At 41.7% G+C, this 19445-nt stretch overlaps 1 protein-coding gene across 2 annotated transcripts in view; it reads right to left on the bottom strand.

The window, feature by feature from the left end:
• Positions 1-19445, bottom strand: part of SLC28A3 (solute carrier family 28 member 3) — a 69842-nt gene that overhangs the window by 32214 nt on the left and 18183 nt on the right. For both annotated transcript variants that reach the window (XR_011254268.1, XM_069575827.1), the window contains exons 3-4: positions 4031-4129; positions 459-541 (exon numbers count right to left, since the gene is read on the bottom strand). Coding sequence is in view for 1 of the 2 variants with exons in the window: in XM_069575827.1 (XP_069431928.1) it covers positions 459-541; positions 4031-4129 (182 nt within the window). In the remaining variant the exon portion in view is untranslated. The remainder of the gene's footprint in view (positions 1-458; positions 542-4030; positions 4130-19445) is intronic.

Raw genomic sequence — 19445 nt, 5'->3', positions numbered from 1 at the left:
TAGTTGGCAATTTACAGCTTTAATTAGAAGATTGTCCTGGATATTGGGTTCCTAGGACATCAGCAATTTGAATTTACCACATTGATTATACTAGAGTTTCATTAATTTTTCTGAAAATGCTGTTAGGTGGGTAGTAGGGAGGGGCGATTGGTGGTGACTATCTCTGATAAATCATAATTAATGTTAAAAATTAGATGAGAATAAAAAAGTGGCAAAACCATTTTGCTTAGGAGGTGCTGTGCTGTGTTTAGGCATTTACTCCATGGACGGTAACCTGCCAGGCTCCTCTGTTCCTGGGGATTCTCCAGGCAAGAATACTAGTGAGGGTTGCCATGCCCTCTTCCAGGGGATCTTCCCAACCCAGAGATCAAATCCAGGTCTCCCGAATTGCAGGTGGATTCTTTACTGTCTGAGCCACCAGGGAAGCCCAAGAGTATTTCTATGGTTTGAACCTGTACCCTTTTCGATGTGTTTCTCGATCATCCTCCTCGTCTTCATCCTTTCTTAGAGAATCCTGCTCGATGGTGATGTGCTCTTCTACCTGGAAATCAACCATGGGGACAGAGATGGAATGATGAGAATGCTGAGCATAATGGACTCTGATCTCTTTTGCTCAGAATTTTGGCAAGGAAATTTTCCCAAATTATTTAAATTACTTTAAAATTATTATGCAAGATTATGTCTCCAATTATCAACTGCTCAGAGATTTTTCCCCTTGTCACAAAAAAATCTAGGTTCGTTCATCTCTCCCTTTACTTAAAAGGAGCCATTGGTATTTTCTCCATTTCTTCAGCCAATTGGCTAATATCTCTGCTTTTAGTTCCTATCTCTACTGTAATCATTGAATTCCTGCTCTGTTTTCAGACAAGTGCTAAATGAAGTTAATACCAGAGGCTACATAAATCTCCCTTTATATTCTGTCAGCCCCAGTTTCCAGAAAACTGAGACTAAGGCTGTTTTTATTTTCCTGGCAGCCCAAGGCTTGGTCTTCTGATATGAACAGTAGCTCAGCATCTTCCAAAGCTGTTAAACTACCCTTGGGAACTAGGGTTCTTCTATCAATTGGGCTAAGGGGAAATATTTCCTCACTCAACTAGCCCTTGCTCTAGTTATTGAGTGATGTATATGCCTGGGCTTCCCTGGTGGCTCAGACAGTAAAGAATCTGCCTGCAACGCAGGAGACCCGGATTCAATCCCTGGATAGGAAGGTCCCCTGGAGAAGGGAATGGCTATCCACTCCAGTATTCTTGCCTGGAGATTTCCATGGACAGAGGCGCCTGGTGGGCTACAGTCCATGGGTTACAAAGAGTCAGACACGACCGATCAACTTTCACCTTTTCTTTTTCGTACCTGCGCTTTTTCTTTGCGGGGGGTGGGGGAGGTGTGCAGCATGTGGGATCTTAGTTTCCCAACTAGGGATGGAACCCATGCCCCCTGCACTGGAAGCATAGAACCTTAACCACTGGACTGTCCTGCTGGGAAGTTCCAACCAGGGCTATCTTTTATGAACAATCTTCACAAGTACTATTGGAGCTCTTAAGCATCCATGACCCATTCTATTCTTGTGACGATGGGAAGGATTTCCTACCTCCCATCATTCTGAGATAATGTCTCAAACAGGTCCAGCTATTGTAAGCAAAGGCAAAGGAAGGTTGGGAGGGAGTAGGCAGCTGTTAAGCAGTTTTGAACGTGCCTAAGAGGTATAATGCCAAGTCTCAGAGTTAGTTTGTTGTCAGATCCCATGAGGCTTTCATTTGTCTTTAACAACAACAAAACCCATGGAAATTAGTTATTAGCATGTCTCTGAAAGGATCCTCAAAGATTATCTTGTCCTTTGAGGCCAAACTCCCATTATGCTCCTGATTTAGGCTGCCTCCAGGTCGTGGGCTGGGCCTCAGGCACAAGGATGGTTGTAATAGAGACCAGCTGAGTCCAGGTTGCAGCTGCAAAGGTCAGGGGTTCAGAGAAGCCCTTCTTATTTTCCCCTACCTAACACCAAGCTTGGCCAAGAGAAAAAGTTTGGTAAAATTTTCACTTAAATGATCTTCATCATTATTTTCTTTGAGTAAAATTGTCCCAAGTTACTTACCATATGGAATGTCTAGCATTTCTTTGTTTTCTCTTTTGTTTTTTTCTAACCCCTTTTCATCTTTGAAACAAGACCAAAACAAAACAAAACCTTCCTGACCCCACAGTCATGGGACATCTACTCTCCCTCCTTCCCTTCACAGTCAAACCACTTGAAAGAACTGTCCTTACATTCAGAGACACTCCATATCCTGTTCACTTCTCAACCCACTGTGACCAAACTTTTACTGAGATGGCTTCTGCTAAGGTCACTGCCAAGGTCACCTAAGGACCACTGTGACCAAACCAGTAGCTACTCCTCAGTCTTCATATTTCTATTTATAATAATACTTAATTTTTGTTTTTGACTTTTTTAGTGAAACAATGTTTAAACCAAGACTTTTAAGAGCTTATTTATTTAGGCTCATAGCAAAATTGAGAGGAAGGTACAGTTTTCTCACATATTTTTGCCCCCTACTTCATGCAGCCTTTCCCATTATTGACTTCTCCACCAAAGTGGTACATTTGTTACAACTGATGGACCCATGAAGTCTATAGTTTACATCAGGGCTCACTCTTGATGTTGTACATTCTATGGGCTTGGTCAAATGTTTAATAACAGGTATCAACCATTATAATATCATACAGAGTATTTGCACCATCCTAAGAATCCCCTGTGCCTATTTGTCCTTCCCTCCCTCCCATCTTCCCTCCCATCTTGGAAGCCAGTGATCTTTTTACTGTTCCCACAGTTTGCCTCTTCCAGAATGTCATATAGTTGGAACTACATAGTATGGAGTCTTCTCAGATTGCTTCTGTTGCTTAGTAATACACATGTAACGGTCTCCTATTTCTTTTGATGTCTTGATAGCTAATTTGTTTTTAGTGCTGAATAACATTTTATTGTCTGGATGGTTGCTTTTAGGTTTTGGTGATTATGAATCAAGCTTGTATAATCATCTATGTGCAGGCTTTTGTCTGAAAAGAAGTATTGTCTTCTCTCTCTTTTTTTTTTTTTTGGTTGAAGAACACTTACTGATATGAACACTTTAGAATATATTAGGTGAAATAGACAATTACCAAATAATATGAAAGCACAATCCCAATATACCTGACATGCACATAGATGTATATGTAACTTGGATTGAAACAAGCTATATTCCAATATGTTAGACACTGATTTTTTTTTTCTGGAATTACAGTTCATTATTTGTCTCCCAAATTTTGCTGCAATAATATTTCAAATTTTTTACTTCAAATAAGCTATTTATTTATCATGAGCAAACTCCCCCTAAAATATGGCACCCAAACAAAATTACTTTTTAAAGGATGATATACATGGGTAATTTGCACCCTTTTTTCAAATGAGATCCTGACACCTGTAGCTTATATAATTCTGTACATCAACTATAATTCATAAACATTTAATTAAAAAATCTATAATCAGTGAAAATATCCTTCAAAAATGAAGACATAATACAGATATTTTCAGGCAAACAAACAACAAAAAAAATAAGATCCTACCCAGAATTCAATATATAAAAGAAATAAGAGGTTTTGTCACAGAGCACCTCAACTTGCTGTGTACACTTAGATGTCATTGAGGAGCCCTAGGGTGTCACAAACACAGTTTTAGAACCATGTCTTAGAACCTTCCTCCTGTCTGCTTCATTTACTTTAAAATTGAGATGTTTTTGTTGAAGCCAGTGCTTCCTGTCTTGGGATGGAATTTGGAATGTGCAATCACGAAGTGTCAGAGCAAGCCTGGGTACTCTCTCCATCAGAGAGAACAGGTGTATAAACACAGAATCTTTGTTTGTGCATATGTATTTTCCTCATGACCCTGCCATAGCCACCCCAATTACCATTTAACTTGCTCCTCTGAGTACCAGCTTTCAGTTCCCATAGCTGTTGCACAGCAGTTGCCATGGTGACAGATTCACTCGCTGTTTTCCAGTCATACCTGTTTGCCATTTTCATGCTCTCTGTTTTGCACAGCTCTGTTCCTTAGTGAGTGGTCATTTCCTGATGTGTTCTGGTTTTCAAAGCCGTCTTCATCATTCTAAGAAAAAGCACAGGATTGCAAAAGTAAAATTTCAGAGCCAAAAACACAGATGTTCTTTCAATGAATGATACCCAAAGACTTTTGAGGGATGAGACAACAAAGACGAAGTGTTCAGATGAGTCAGCTGATTAAAGAAAGAAACAATGAATCTTAGTACTTAAAGAAATAGAAATGACTTAAAAATTTTGAAAATTTACTGTCTGTAAAAGCCACATAAGGAAAAAGATTATCTCAATCTAGAAATGTAAATCCTTTTGTCTTTTTTCCTTTTTTTTGGCTGTGAAATCTTAGTTCCCTGACCAGAGATTGAACCTAAGCCCCTTGCAATGGAAGCACGGAACCCTAACTACTGGACAGCCAGAGAGTTCTCTAAATCCTTTTGTTTTCTAATGTAGTCTAATGGTACATATGGTTGCTGGCACCAAAAATATGTTTTAGTTAAAAATTTAAATGACTTATATTTCACATATTTTTTCCCTGAAAGATATGAATGCTCTAAGTACAAGACTAACAAAAACTTAAATGTTTTGCATTTTCCACTTCTTTGATTATACATGTTCCTGATCAGTTTCTCTGCTTTTAATCTTTCTTTCCTTCAGATCTGTATATAAATTCCTTCTAAGCTACTCTTTCTACATTATAAAATGAGACTCCTGGCCTCTGGAGTCAATTGCACACTCCTCGGCACAGTTCAGGGTTGCTCAATCCTGTTCGTTCGACTTACTCTGCTCCCCTTGCAGGCACCATGAAGGAAAATCCAGCCAAACAGAACTATGTGCCTTTCTCCAGGCCCAGATTAAGTTCTCCTGCCTTGTGTTTTCTATCCTGCAAAAGATCCTATAAAATATTAGCAGTTCCTTCTAAACAAGATTTAAAGATAAAGCATGGTTCAACTATGAAAGATGATGATCTGAAAAATGCATGTGTTGCACTGAAAGTCATTACCTATATTTGAAATATGCATGATTTTTACTGGTGTTGTTATGATGGAAAAGATTGGTGTGGTCGAACTTGAAGAAGACAGATGGAAGAAGGATGCTGGGACTAGGCTATGTAGCCTTCCAGCAAGCAGAGCTGAGATGAGAGTGCAGCTCTCCAACCTTCTTTTCAACATTTCACACAGACTTTCAAATTATAAAATGAAACAAAATATAGTTAACTGTGGGCTGGATAATTTTATTCTTAGATGTTGGATTTGTGAGATATTGAGCTATTTCAAATCCTGAAAGATGATGCTGTGAAAGTGCTGCACTCAATATGCCAGCAAATTTGGAAAACTCAGCAGTGGCCACAGGACCGGAAAAGGTCAGTTTTCATTCCAATCCCAAAGAAAAGCAATGCCCAGAGAATGCTCAAACTACCACACAATTGCGCTCATCTCACACTCTAGTAAAGTAATGCTCAAAATTCTCCAAGCCAGGCTTCAGCAACACGTGAACCGTGAACTTCCAGATGTTCAAGCTGGTTTTAGAAAAGGCAGAGGAACCAGAGATCAAATTGCCAACATCCTCTGGAACATCAAAAAAACAAGAGAGTTCCAGAAAAACATCTACTTCTGCTTTATTGACTATGCCAAAGCCGTTAACTGTGTGGATCACAATAAACTGTGGAAAATTCTGAAAGAGATGAGCATACCAGACCACCTGACCTACCTCTTGAGAAACCTGAATGCAGGTCAGGAAGTAACAGTTAGAACTGGACATGGAACAACAGCCTGGTTCCAAATAGGAAAAGGAGTACGTCAAGGCTGTATATTGTCACCCTGCTTATTTAACTTATATGCAGAGTACATCATGAGAAACACTGGGCTGGAAGAAGCACAAGCTGGAATCAAGAGCAAGCTGGAATCAAGATTGCCCGGAGAAATCTCAGTAACCTCAAATATGCAGATGACACCACCCTTATGGCAGAAAGTGAAGAGGAGCTAAAAAGCCTCTTGATGAAAGTGAAAGAGGAGAGTGAAAAAGTTGGCTTAAAACTCAACATTCAGAAAACTAAGATCATGGCATCTGGTCCCATCACTTCATGGGAAATAGATGAGGAAACAGTGGAAACAGTGTCAGACTTTATTTTTCTGGGCTCCAAAATCACTGTAGATGGTGATTTCAGCTAAGAAATTAAAAGACGCTTACTCCTTGGAAGGAATGTTATGAGCAACTTAGATAGCATATTCAAAAGCAGAGACATTACTTTGCCAACAAAGGTCCATCTAGTCAAGGCTGTGGTTTTTCCAGTGGTCATGTATGGTCAGCAGCAGGGTTTGCTCTTGGAAGTGTGTCTTGACCCCTAGCTGTTTTTCCCAAATGTGACAAACACTTGGTTCATTTTTCCTTTGCCTTTTTGGGATGGGTCCAATCTTTCTCCCATCTCTTCCCCAGCTAGCGTTTTTAGATGGCACTTCATTCCAAGTAAGGCTGCAGATAGATAAACAGTGTCAGATAGGTGCTTTTATCTTTTCAAGAAATGTTGCCTGCTAACCTTGTCAGGTATGACATTGATTTGAAGAAGAAACAAATGTATGAGTTTGATTATTTTTAGCCACGTAGGATCTTCCACCAGGGATTGACCCGTGCCCCACTGCACCACCAGGCAGGTCCCTCTGTGAGTTTCATTTTAACTTTAGACCTCTGGCTGGCCCTACAGATCTAGGGGGAAAAAAGTACAATTCCAACTTGTAATATATGTTCCAAACCTGCAACTCCTGCTTGGAAGGCAGATTCTTTGCCTCTGAGCCATCTGGGAATCCCTTATTGAAACATAGGACTGTATAAACATGAATAAAGTCTAACTTCCAGCAGCACCTGATATATGCATAAAGGTCTTATGGCCAAACTGCTTTTTTGTGTGTGTGTTACGAATGCTTACACCTTACTTTAGTCCAGCTCCTTGCTTATAACTTTCATGAGTGCTGAAAATTTGCTTAATAAGAAGCTAAAAATAAAACCCAACAGGAGTTGGAAAAAAGGACCTCGGTAACTGAGGGGGCTTGGTCCTTTGGGTCCCTAAATACACAGGTGACACAGGGCAGGTCACATCTTTCTACCACTCTGTCCACCCATCTACACGACAGTTTCGACTTGGTGTTCTCATGGTCCCTTTCCAACTCCTATCGTTTTCTGGCTCCAAGAGCTTCTGCTTCCAGGTGCTGATTACTCCTGCCACCTAGTGGCAGAATTGGAGACTTCCTTGAGCAGCTCTGTGCACGATGGAGCTGACCTTTGTAGGGTTAATGCTAGAGGAGAGGGGTGGGGGTGGCAGTGTAGGGGTTGAGTGAGGGGTAGAGTGGGCACCTCTGGACATGTAATGGGATGGTTTTACCCCCACTATAGTACATGCTTTGGCTTTTCAGCGTTGTTCAGAAGAACAATATCTCCCAGTTGGGGATTTTCAACAGAAGCAAAGGTGTTTATGGGTGTTAATTGGTGCCTGGAAAATGACCCTTAAAATACCCATTTATCTGCTTCTTTTTAAATTGGAGTCCTACGTGCTATAATAGGTGGCCCATAATTACTTCTTAGCCCATTGTTGTTGTTCCCCATCTACTTAGCAATTAGGACTGAAAGATATCATAGTACACTGGACTCCTACAACCATGACTGTATTCGGAGGGCATACCTGCTCCCTGAATAGGTAGCAACGTTGTGGGTACTCAACGTTATGAGTAGTTCTAAGCAATTTACAGCACAGCAGTTTTAACTTCTCTACTTAACCTTAGTGGCTGTGTGTCCTAAGGGGATGATCTTGGATTGGGTCCCCGCTGGAGGGCAGATCCTTGAGCCAGGAGTACTTGGTGTTTGGGCTTGTTCCCCTACCTTGTCTTTTTAATCTTGCATTTCCATGTGGTTCAAGCAAATATAGATCCATAGTCGGTGCAGGGAATACGGATGGACAGAAGCCTTTTAAGTTAATTTCTTCCTTTTGTTCAGTTTCTAAACCACACAACTTCTAGAACATAGTCCTGAAAACTGAACTCACCCTCCTCCCCACTGGCATCTATTTGTGGATGGGAGGGGTCTCCTATAGAATTTTAGCTGAACACATCACCACCCAAAATAAAGGTGACAATTGCAAGCTTCCCTTTTAACTAGATTCTGGCCAATGAAATGTAAATAGAAGTGGAGCCCTGAGTTGGGCAACTTGGGGATGCTCCTTAAGAGATGGCTGGCAGGTCCTCTTTATTCCTTCTAGACTCTCCTCTGTCCTGCTGCCTGGTGGTGGATGGTTCCAACTGGGTCATGAACACAAAGGCCCCACCCTTGTGATGTCAAAGTGGTGAACTAGAGGGGCCTTGGGCCCCTGGAAACCTTAGCTCCCACTCTGCCTCTGCACAAGCCACCTCCTGACTTACCTGCAGGAAACACACTTCTCCCTTGTTACATTTGCTTTTTGCTTTTATGTACACCTGAGCTTACATAATATTTAGTGGGTTCAAGACACTGCATGAAACCTTTACAGCATTTTGCATTTGATCTATAGAGGCCTGTGAGGTGACTATTGGGATCACCCTTTTTACAGATGAGGAAACTAAGGCAAAGATAAGTAAATTCCCTGACTCAGGTTGTACAATCAGAAATACAGGAGATAGAATCTGAGTTAAGACTTTCCAACCTCAGGCCATAATATACTCGTAGAGTTTAGCCAGTGGGCCAAGGCTTTTTGGCCTTTGGAATGTCTAAAGACATAGTAGTATACCTACAGATTGAATTCCCTTTCAATTAAGAAAGACTGATTTGGACTATAGCTATTAACATTAGATTAGAGTAGAAATTGGAGAAGACAATGGCAACCCACTCCCGTACTCTTGCCTGGAAAATTCCATGGATGGAGGAGCCTGGTAAGCTACAGTCCATGGGGTCCCAAAGAGTCGGACACGACTGAGCGACTTCACTTTGACTTTCAGAGTAGAAATGACAGAGATCCTTAAGATTCCAGAAAGACTGGGGTCACTTTTAAACTTATTTTAGGTTCTGGTGGTCATTTCTTATGCCAGCATGATGGCCTTCCTACCTTAGACAGATTCTAAGTCAACTTTGCCCTTTAAATAACATGAGTGGGCACTCCTGCATTTGTGGGCAGGTCATGTCTCCATGGGCGGCTTCCCTGGTGGCTCAGATGCTAAAAAATCTGCCTGCAATATGGGAGACTCAGATTCAATCCCTGGGTCAGGAAGATTCCCCTGGAGAAGGGAATGGCAACCCACTCCAGTATTCTTGCCTGGAGAACTCCATGGACAGAGGAGCCTGGTGGGCTACAGTCCATGGGTTTGCAGAGTCGGACACGACTGAGCGACTAAGCACAGCATAGCACATGTCTCCATGATGAGTGTAATATTTTTTCCTCTTCTAACCATGCCTGCTCCACTCACTTGGTCTCTCTCTCCCACTGTGCCCTTGACTGAACCAACACGGCTTCCATTTCTCAGCAGTAGTGTCTCTATCAAGACTCAGTATCACTATGCCAGGAGGGCCTTTCTTTCCACTTTCCTTATACAGACTGCTCTGGCCTCACGTGCTCTGACTGGGGAACTGACCTTGCTGAGTGGGGCACAGCTTGGCTGAGACCTGGAGCAAGAACGGAAATCTTCTTCCAAGGAGACTTTGAGCCTAATCTTTGGCTGGATGTAGAGCATATAGGTTTATCAAAGATGAGATTTCCCAGCAGGCAAAGTGATGTTGACAAGGAGCTCCAGGAGTTGCTGTGAAGTTCCTTAATTTGTTCTAGGGCCTGGCATTACATAGCAAGTTTTAGGAAGTGTTTGATAATATACCTTGGGTGGAGGGTTTTATACTGCCCAGATTAGATTGGTGATCTAGGTTGCTTATTTTATTTTCCATGTATTTAATATGTATATAAGAGTGTGGTGGTAGTGGTGGTTTAGTCGCTAAGTTGTGTCTTACTCTTATAACCCCATGGACTGTAACCCGCCAGGCTCTCTGTCCATGGAAATTTCCCAGGCAAGGATACTGGAGTGTGTTGCCATTTCCTTCTCCAATATGTGTATATCTATTTCCAAATCTCTGCCCACCTTTAATGCAAACTTCCTCAAAGTGTCATTCATGCTATGCAGCCCAGGCCCTAGGCATAGAAATTGGTTTTCAGCTGAACAGGCTAGTTGTATTTTCTCAATAGGATACCCCAAAGGCCCACAGCAAAACCAGATAATGGACAAAGCAGACTGAGGGTCACTGCTTTCCTTGTTTTGATTTAATCCCCGTGTTTCCATACCAACACCTGAGAGCTGAAGGACATTTATCTGATTTATCTCTGTGTTTGTTTCCGAAGTACCTGGTGTTTGGCAGAAATACTCTGTAGCTGTGCTGGGGGAGAAATATGCTTGGAGAGATATACAGTGGTCAACCACCCAGAGCTGACTCTGACGTGACCACAGGAAGGCACCTGCAAAGATGAAACCTGGAGGTATCCAAGGGTTACCTTTGCTTCATCACCCAAAGCTGGGATTTGTACTCTGCTAGGTGCAACTGGTGGAGAAGGAAATGGCAACCCACTCCAATGTTCTTGCCTGGAGAATCCCAGGGATGGGGGAGCCTGGTGGGCTGCTGGCCGTGGGGTCGCACAGAGTTGGACACGACTGAAGCAACTTAGCAGCAGCAGCAGCAGGTGCAATTGGTGCCATGTGCAAAGGAGCATGGAAGACGGAGCATGCACTGGTTGCCCCTAGAAATCTCTACCCCTTTCCTAGAGCCCGATGACCTGTCTGCCTCCTGGTCCTGGGAATTCCCTGACTGCTCTCCCTCTGGGAAGAAGGTACCTTTAGAATGTGAGCTCCCCTTCTCTATTCTCTGGCAAAGGCTGTCTTGCTTGCACCAAACTCAGTTTCATTATTGGCAGCATAAACCTGGGCAGCAAAGAACTCCCTGACCAAGCCAGGAGTGCTTCAGTTTGACTAAAGCCCCAAGAGGGGTGGCCTTGTGTCTAACTTGGTAACAGAAGCAACAATGTGGTACATTCTGAGAGGCAGGACACCTTAAATATTGCCACAGGTGTTGAAGTCCCAATGCCTGCAGTGAAAATTGGGAACGTGATGTCATTTGGACTTGGGACTGGGTAAATCTGTATTTTACCCCCTGGACTCTGAGCTGAGCAGCCAGATACTCTGTCGTTTGTTCTCTGATGGGTACCAAGTGCCCAGCACAGTGCCAGGCTCAGAAGTGCTCGGTGACTGTTTTAGAATCATACACCAACAGATAAAACAGTGTCTCTACAAGTGGTAACCCACTTGAAGTGACTCAGATGGTAAAGAATCCGCCTGCAATGCGGGAGACCAGGGTTTCATCCTAGGGTCAAGAAGATCCCCTGGAGAAGGGCATGGCAACCCACTCCAGATTTCTTGCCTGGAGAATCCCATGGACAGAGGAGCCTGGTGGGCTACAGTCCATGGGTTTGCAAAGAATGGGACACAACTGAGGACTAACACTCCCAGTGGTGAGGACTAGCACAAGACTGCTCTCTCTCCTTCCTTAAGACGGTCGTCTTGTGTTCTGATATTTTTAGCCTTAAGTGTCGAAGTGAAGGTGTCAGTAATACACCTCCAATTTCTGCTGCTTTTCTGAGTTTCTTCAGGTGATCTAACCTTTCTGTATCCATTTCTCTGAAAATGGATTAGGACTAGACTCCAACCAGTCCATCCTAAAGGAGATCAGTCCTGGGTGTTCACTGGAAGGAGTGATGCTAAAGCTGAAACTCCAATACTTTGGCCACCTCATGAGAAGAGTTGACTCATTGGAAAAGACCTTGATGCTGGGAGGGATTGGGGGCAGGAGAAGAAGGGGACAACAGAGGATGAGATGGCTGGATGGCATCACTGACTCAATGGACATGAGTTTGAGTGAACTCCAGGCGTTGGTGATGGACAGGGAGGCCTGGTGTGCTGCGATTCATAGGGTTGCAAAGAGTCGGACACGACTGAGCGACTGAACTATAGAGCAACTACTTCAAATAGTAACTTAAAACTCCAAAATGCCATACAAATAGACCATAGGCAATGACAGCATAAATCTCAGGTAACTGCTTCTTGGGATATTGATAAATTATCTATATGAATTGTGGCTGCATTATGATTAAAAAGCTCGAGTTCCATAGTCACACTTTGGTTCAAATCCAGCCTTAATTTCTTGAGGCCTCATACTCTATTACATGGGAATGCAGCATTCTTTACCTAACTAGGGGGGCCGTGTGACCAGTCTGGTGCCACCCATAGTAAGTACTTATTAACTTTCTTTTTTTTTCATGTCAATTTTATGATTTAGTTTGCTACTTGCTTGCTAATTCTGGGGCATTTAGTCACTTTGTCCTCTTATCAAAATTTGGCTTGTAAAAGTCAACATCTATTTTGTGAATCTAATTTCTTCATATTACCATTATTACCCCAAACCAATTATCCACCTATCTATCTATCATCTATTAAAAAAATCTACAAATGTCAACTATTTTAAGACTATTTCTGGGACTTCCCTGGTGGACTGGTGGTTAAGACACTGCCTTCCAAGGGCAGGGGCATGGGTTTGATCCTGGATTGGAAAGCTAAGATCCCATATGCTTTGAGGTGCAGCCAAAATGAAATAAAATTTTAAAAAGGCCATTACTTTCTAATATTTTCTTCCAAGTTGCATGAGCATTGCCTTGGAATGGTTGCATTTTCAAAGGCAGTATTCCAGAAGCCTATAAACTTTACCTATTGCTCCTGACCCTCTTGACTCATGCAACATCCGGCTCAAGTCTTGGGTTTACGTAATCCTTAATGTGAGGTGATGTGCACTGGCTAGACTGCTCCTTTGTGAAACGTTTCAGTTTTTCCTGCCAAGCCTGTGTGGGTTGACAGATTGGGTGCAGTATTGTGGGAGGAAAGCACCTGACCAGTCTGGGGCTCATAGTCACACTGCCCTGGCACAGTCCTCTGTTACCTCTGAATGTGCTAATGGGAGCTCTGAGTTGGGCGCAAGGTGTCAGGGCTACAGCACACTGATGACATTCTCCCCTCATGATCTTTGTGAGCCAGGGGCAAGGGGAACCTCTAAGGATAGAAATATAAGGAAAAGTAGAAAGAGGCAGAGTTCTATACCTGGAGGAGAAAAATTAGAGGAAGGTTTTATTTGTTGGATTAAAAAGAATACATTTAAACAAACATGCAAATACTCATGGATTATGACTCCTGTGAACTTTCTTTTAAAGAATTTTTTTTTTGACGTGGACCATTTTTAATGTCCGTATTGAGTATATGACAAAATTGCTCCTGGTTTATGTGTGCTTTTTTTTTTCTTTTAAAAAAATTTATTTATTTATTTTAGTTGGAGGCTAATTACAATATTGTGGTGGGTTTTGCCATTCCTTGACATGAATTAGTTTTTTGGCCATGAGACATGTGGGATCTTAACTCCCTAGCCAGAGGACAAACTTATACCCAGTGCATTGGAAGGTGAAGTCTTAACCACTGGACCCCCAGGGAATTCCCTGGTGAGCTTTGCGGAGGAAACTTCTTGAGGAAAAAATAGCCAAATGGAGAAATTTTGGCAAAACAAGTGATAGTATGTTTTGAATCTTTTTTTTAATGAATCAAAACCCCAAACAATTTAGGGATTGAGATTCCAGAATAAATGATAAACATTATAACTCCTACTAATGTAGAAAAAGTGATCAGAGCGCCGCTTGAGGGAGGAGGAAATAAAAAGATCAATGGTAGGCTAAGTAGGCCTGTTTCCTCAACGTTTAATTTTCGGAACTGGAAGAGATTTTAAGTAGCAGTGTTTAATGTAGAAAGGTAAATGCTAAAACATATATAGTCAGCTAAAATCAAGTGATGGACCAGAAGGAAATAAAATAAAGGAAAGTAGAAACTATAGAAATTCTGTGATCATTCATAATTTTAAGTTGGTTATAAAAGGAACCATTAAAATAAAAAAACCCAAATACATCTTCAGAAGAAACCAACCAAAAATAAACCAAACCAAACAATGAAAAGATTAAAAAACAATTACAAACTGAAATATGATGAGAGGAGTTTTTTTTTTGAAAGTCGCTCAGATGTGTCCGAGTCTTTGTGATAGTATGCAGTCCATGGAATTCTTCAGGCCAGAATACTGGCATGGATAGCCTTTCCTTTCCCCAGGGGATCTTCCCAACCCAGATTGAACCCAGGTCTCCCACATTGCTGGCGGATTCTTTACCAGCTGAGTCACAAGGGAAAACCAAGTATACTGGAGTGGGTAGCCTATCCCTTCTCCAGTGGATCTTCTCTACCCAAGAATTGAACTGGGGTCTCCTGCTTTGCAGGAGGATTCTTTACCAACTGAGCTATCAGGGAGAGGAGCGAAGAGCAAGCAAATCAGTTTGAGTCAGATAGAATAACAGAACACAACCATATACTGAAAATGACTCAGTGGTCATCATCTTAATCAATCCAGGCTGAATAGAGCACAAAAAAGTCAATGACTATGTCCAAAAAAATGCCAGTGGTCAAGGTACACTCACACTCTTTAATGTATGGCTATCTATATACAAGTGGCATGGATTAATAAGGGAAACAGGGAGAAAAATTTAGACATGTTTAGAAAGAGGTTAAGAGAACACTTTTAGTCTATGACAAATCAAATGGAAAGTAAGGATAAAGGAAAACCAAAATTACAGAGAATAGAAATCTAACATCTCTTGAACTCCAATAAAAAAAATATACTGTGGCTGAGATGGCTAGTTGTCCCCCAAATCTATTCTTCCCCATTTCCTTTAGAAATACAACTCTGAATTTTAGCAGGACCTATGATTTCCCAGAAAAGGGCATGTTTCCTAAACTCCCAGCAGTTATGATGAAGTCTGCCTTTGTGATTGAAGTTATGTGCAACTTCTGGGAGCTGTTTTAGGGCAGGACAGTGGGTGGAGCTGACAGAGCCATTTCAGGATGCTTTTAAAAACATAAAATTAAATATATAGAATTAAAAGGAAGCCAATTATATTGAAATACCAGTTATTAAGATATTGAAATTAATTTATGATAGGATAACATATATGCATCTCTGCTGCTGCTGCTGCTAAGTCGCTTCAGTTGTGTCTGACTCTGGGCGACCCCATAGACGGCAGCCCACCAGGCTCCCCCGTCCCTGGGATTCTCCAGGCAAGAACACTGGAGTGGGTTGCCGTTGCCTTCTCCAATGCATGAAAGTGAAAAGTGAAAGTGAAATCGCTCAGTCGTGCTTGGCTCTTCGCGACCCCATGAACTGCAGCCTACCAGGCTCCTCCGTCCATGGGACTTTCCAGGCAAGAGTACTGGAGTGGGGTGCCATTGCCTTCTCCGTCTATTCACATTAACATCCAGTAAATCTACTAGTGAGATAAATCACATAATGCCTAGGAATAAAGAACTTTGCATTTGATTCTTATAGATTCTTGAAATGAGAAAATGAGTGATGGTTAAGCTTCCTGCTTAATTGTCTTAGGCTGACATCATATGATTTTTCTAAATGACTTTTTTTCTATCAGAAATTATCAGCGTTCTGGGTTATATCTAAAAGATGAAATGCAGATTATTTTCCAGTGTTAATTCTGGAACCCGACCAGACCAAGCTAAGGTAGACTAGAGAGTGGTTGTTGCATGCAGCGTCCACTTGGTGGTGCCACTCCCCTAATGCTGCTAGATAGAGGTGCCACCCAAGGCCAACCCAAGGGCCCCTCTGATCCTGGAAATCTGGAAGCTGGAACCTGGTAAAACCATCACCGTGACCTCATTTTTATATACTCTGAATGCTTACTTAATATCCTTTCTTGGGTGATTATATCTAATAAATAAATCCAGTCATTGGTAAAAAGCATTCTGAGGTCACTGACCAAATCTGGACAAATTGAATATCAAAAAGTAAAAAATATGAATAAAGTCTGTAACTTACGTCAAAAAATAAGGTGGAATGACAGACGGATAAAGGACAGCATAGATGAAAAAATATGTGATAAACTGCAGTAAAATATAGATTGTAGGTGATGTGTTCACTGCGAAACTCTCAACTTTTCTGTATGTTTGAAAAATTTCATAATATAATGTTGGCAATTAATTATAAAATGATGAATAAAAAGGAATATTAGTCCACAGTGATATTCAAAAAGAAAGAAATATGAAAAAAAGGGAAGTTCATTCTTTTCAAAAGAAAAGAATAAGGTAAGGAATATTGACAAGATGAAAGTCAACATTTTGCAGCTCCTAAGGTAATAACTGATTGAGGAAAAGGCCATCAATGGATGCAAAAACCATGGGGTGAAATGTACTGGGGACCTGAAGGATCACTTACTAATTAGAAAGAAAACAATGTAACTTCATAATGGAATAGTCTACCAAGTTATCCCAATAGTGGAGTTAAATTTCTCTAGCACACATATGTGTATGTCTTCCTTTTATCACATATGGTTTCTAGATCCTGGAACTAGCTCAAAGTCATATACATGTAGAATTGTACTCTCCGAGACATCACTGCCCTTCTGATGAGCTGTCTTTCACTCTTATCTTAGTGTCTGATACCTGTAGGTGATAATGTATGATTATTTCAGCCTGGTTCCAATTTCCTGTTATTGTTTCTTTTGCCTTTCTTTGAATTAAATTGATTGTTTAAATATTTGAGGACACTCCCACAAGGACTCCTAAGATAGACTTGAGAGGGAGAGGTCTCAAGACACCCACAGAGAAGCTAATAATATGAACAATAATATGACAACGTCTGTACTTTTTATTCTGGGTTGGGCACAGGGCTCTGTGCTTTCCCAGGAACTACCGTACTCAACCTCCTTTGCCCTTGATTTTCTAACATTTGCATCTTCATTAATTTTTTTGTTATGTGAAGTCAAGAATTCTTCTCCCATTAAAAACCAGTTTTCTATCTGCACTTACTGGTTGCTATGGTCTGAATGTTTGCATCCCCTCAAAACTCGTCATGTTGAAATTCTAACCCCCAAAGATGATGGTATTAGGAAGTGGGGCCTTCAAGAGTTGCTTGAGTCATGAGGGTGGAGCTCTAATGGTTGGGAATAATTAGTGCCCTTGTGAAAGTAAGCCCTCGGAGATCCCCACCCCTTCCACTACACAAGGACACAGGGATTTCAGGGTGCTGACTATAAAACAGGAAGAAGGCTCACACTAGAACCACGACCATGCTGACACCCTGATCTTGGGCTTCCAGTCTCCAGTTATCAATGTCCGTTATCTTTAAGCTACTGGGTCTGTGGTATTTTGTTACAGCAGCCTGATTAGATAAGATACTGGTTCTACTTTTTGCCCCATATTCATTCTTTAACCCATGCTGAACTGGCTCTCATTCCTACCATGCTAGAAATCACCCTTGCTAAAGTAAATCAATGGCTTCCATTTCCCTAAGGCCAGTTTTCGTCGTACACAATGGACCAGGTGCTCTTTGAAATATTCTTGTCCCTGACTTCTGTGATCACATTTTGTTAGTTCTCCCTTACCATCTGGGCTTCTTCTCTTGTACTGTATAAGCCTTTTCACTCAACCCTTAACTGCTATGCACAGTTCCTTGGGGCTCCCTCCCAAGCACTCTCATTTACTCCTTTACCAAATACTTACTGTGCACCCACTATGCCAGAGACCCTGTATTAGTTACTCGGCATTGCATATATAGTCCCTCTTCTCAGGAAGTTTAGAGGGAAAGCTGTCAACCATAAATTATTTAACTGATCATTTCATTATAGCCAGTATGTTAGCTAGCCAACTGTTTGCGGCCCCGTGGACTGCAGACTGCTAGGCTCCTCTGTCCATGGGATTACCCAGGCAAGAATGCTGGAATGGGTTGCCATTTCCTCCTCCAGAGGATCTTCCTGACCCAAGGATCAAATGTGTCGCCTACATTGGTGGGTGGATCCTTTATCACTAGAACCACCTGAGAAGCCCCGTAGTTGGTATAAGGACTATTGGAAAGTTCAAGGTACCATGTCAACAGGTTAATTGGAATAAACTTGGCTGTGTCTGAAATTCCAAAGATTCAACTCATTTAATCACAGAGGGAACCAGAAATGCTCTTATAAGCAAAACATCTTCTCACATTTGAGAAAAAAATTAATAAACAAGAATAAAATCCTTTTGAATTTCTCAGTTGAAATTGAGGTTCTTCTTACTCTCATTTCCTTCTCTGGAGTGTTTCACTAGGTAAATCTCTAGTCTGTCTGGACGGACCAAATTAAAATTTAGGTGGTGAGGTGGTTGCAGATTGTGTTTTGTTTATAAAAACGCTTCTACCTTGTGCCACAAGGCTGCTGGTGGTCTTTCTGTAGGGCTCCTGATTGTCAAAGATCAAAAGATTAAGACATGTTGGCTATCTGTATTTTGTTGCAACTTTTAAATGTACCTTGAACTTCCAAACCACATCATTCCAGCCTGTGGGACAAATACTCTTGGATCTTTGATTAAAACCTGGAATGATAGCTTTAATAGAAGGCAAAAAAATAAAATCACTTTCTCCTTATCCCAACTGTAAATAGATTGTGACTCCATCAAGAGTGCCATCAATATTGAAGCCCAAGCAGCTGTTGGTTCTGGTATTAGAACCCAAGTCAGAATTACATAGTTCTTTGAAATTTGGGGTCTGTGTTATTTATTACACATGACCTAAAAACATTGTTCTGTCTCTGTTATTACCTGTCACCCACACTTCTAGGGTTTGTTGTTGTTGTTATTTTTGTTGTTAACCTGTCCTCTCAGAGTTCTGGGCCTTCTTGGTTCTCTCTTCTCCCTATCTAGACAGTTTCAATTTTAGAATGATTCACATTCTAAGAGGTAATTTGTTATACATTTCCTATGCCTCATGGCATCCAACGGAGAAGGCAATGGCACCCCACTCCAGCACTCTTGCCTAGGAAATCCCATGGGTGGAGGAGCCTGGTAGGCTACAGTCCATGGGGTTGCGAAGAGTCTGACACGACTGAGAGACTTCACTTTCACTTTTCACTTTCATGCATTGGAGAAGGAAATGGCAGCCCACTCCAGTGTTCTTGCCTGGAGAATCCCAGGGACAGAGGAGCCTGGTGGGCTGCTGTCTGCGGGGTCGCACAGAGTCGGACACGACTGACGTAACTTAGCAGCAGCAGCAGCAGCAGCAGCAGCATGGCATCCAAACACCAAACGAAAGGATAAACACCCCCTTCCCCCTTTTATAAACAGAACCCACACAGATATCCAGGTATAATAAAGCCCCACATATTCAGAGCTGTGGCTATTAGTAAGGTGGCATTTTCAGTTGGTGACAAAGTTGATGTAAGGAGTAAGAGTGTCTCATTTAGTAATGACATCAGAACCTCTTTGTGAAATTTC

Source organism: Ovis canadensis, chromosome 2 (genome assembly GCF_042477335.2).
Source record: "Ovis canadensis isolate MfBH-ARS-UI-01 breed Bighorn chromosome 2, ARS-UI_OviCan_v2, whole genome shotgun sequence".
In the NCBI taxonomy this organism is placed as follows: Eukaryota; Metazoa; Chordata; class Mammalia; order Artiodactyla; family Bovidae; genus Ovis; species Ovis canadensis.
This window is presented reverse-complemented; position numbering and strand designations above follow the sequence as displayed.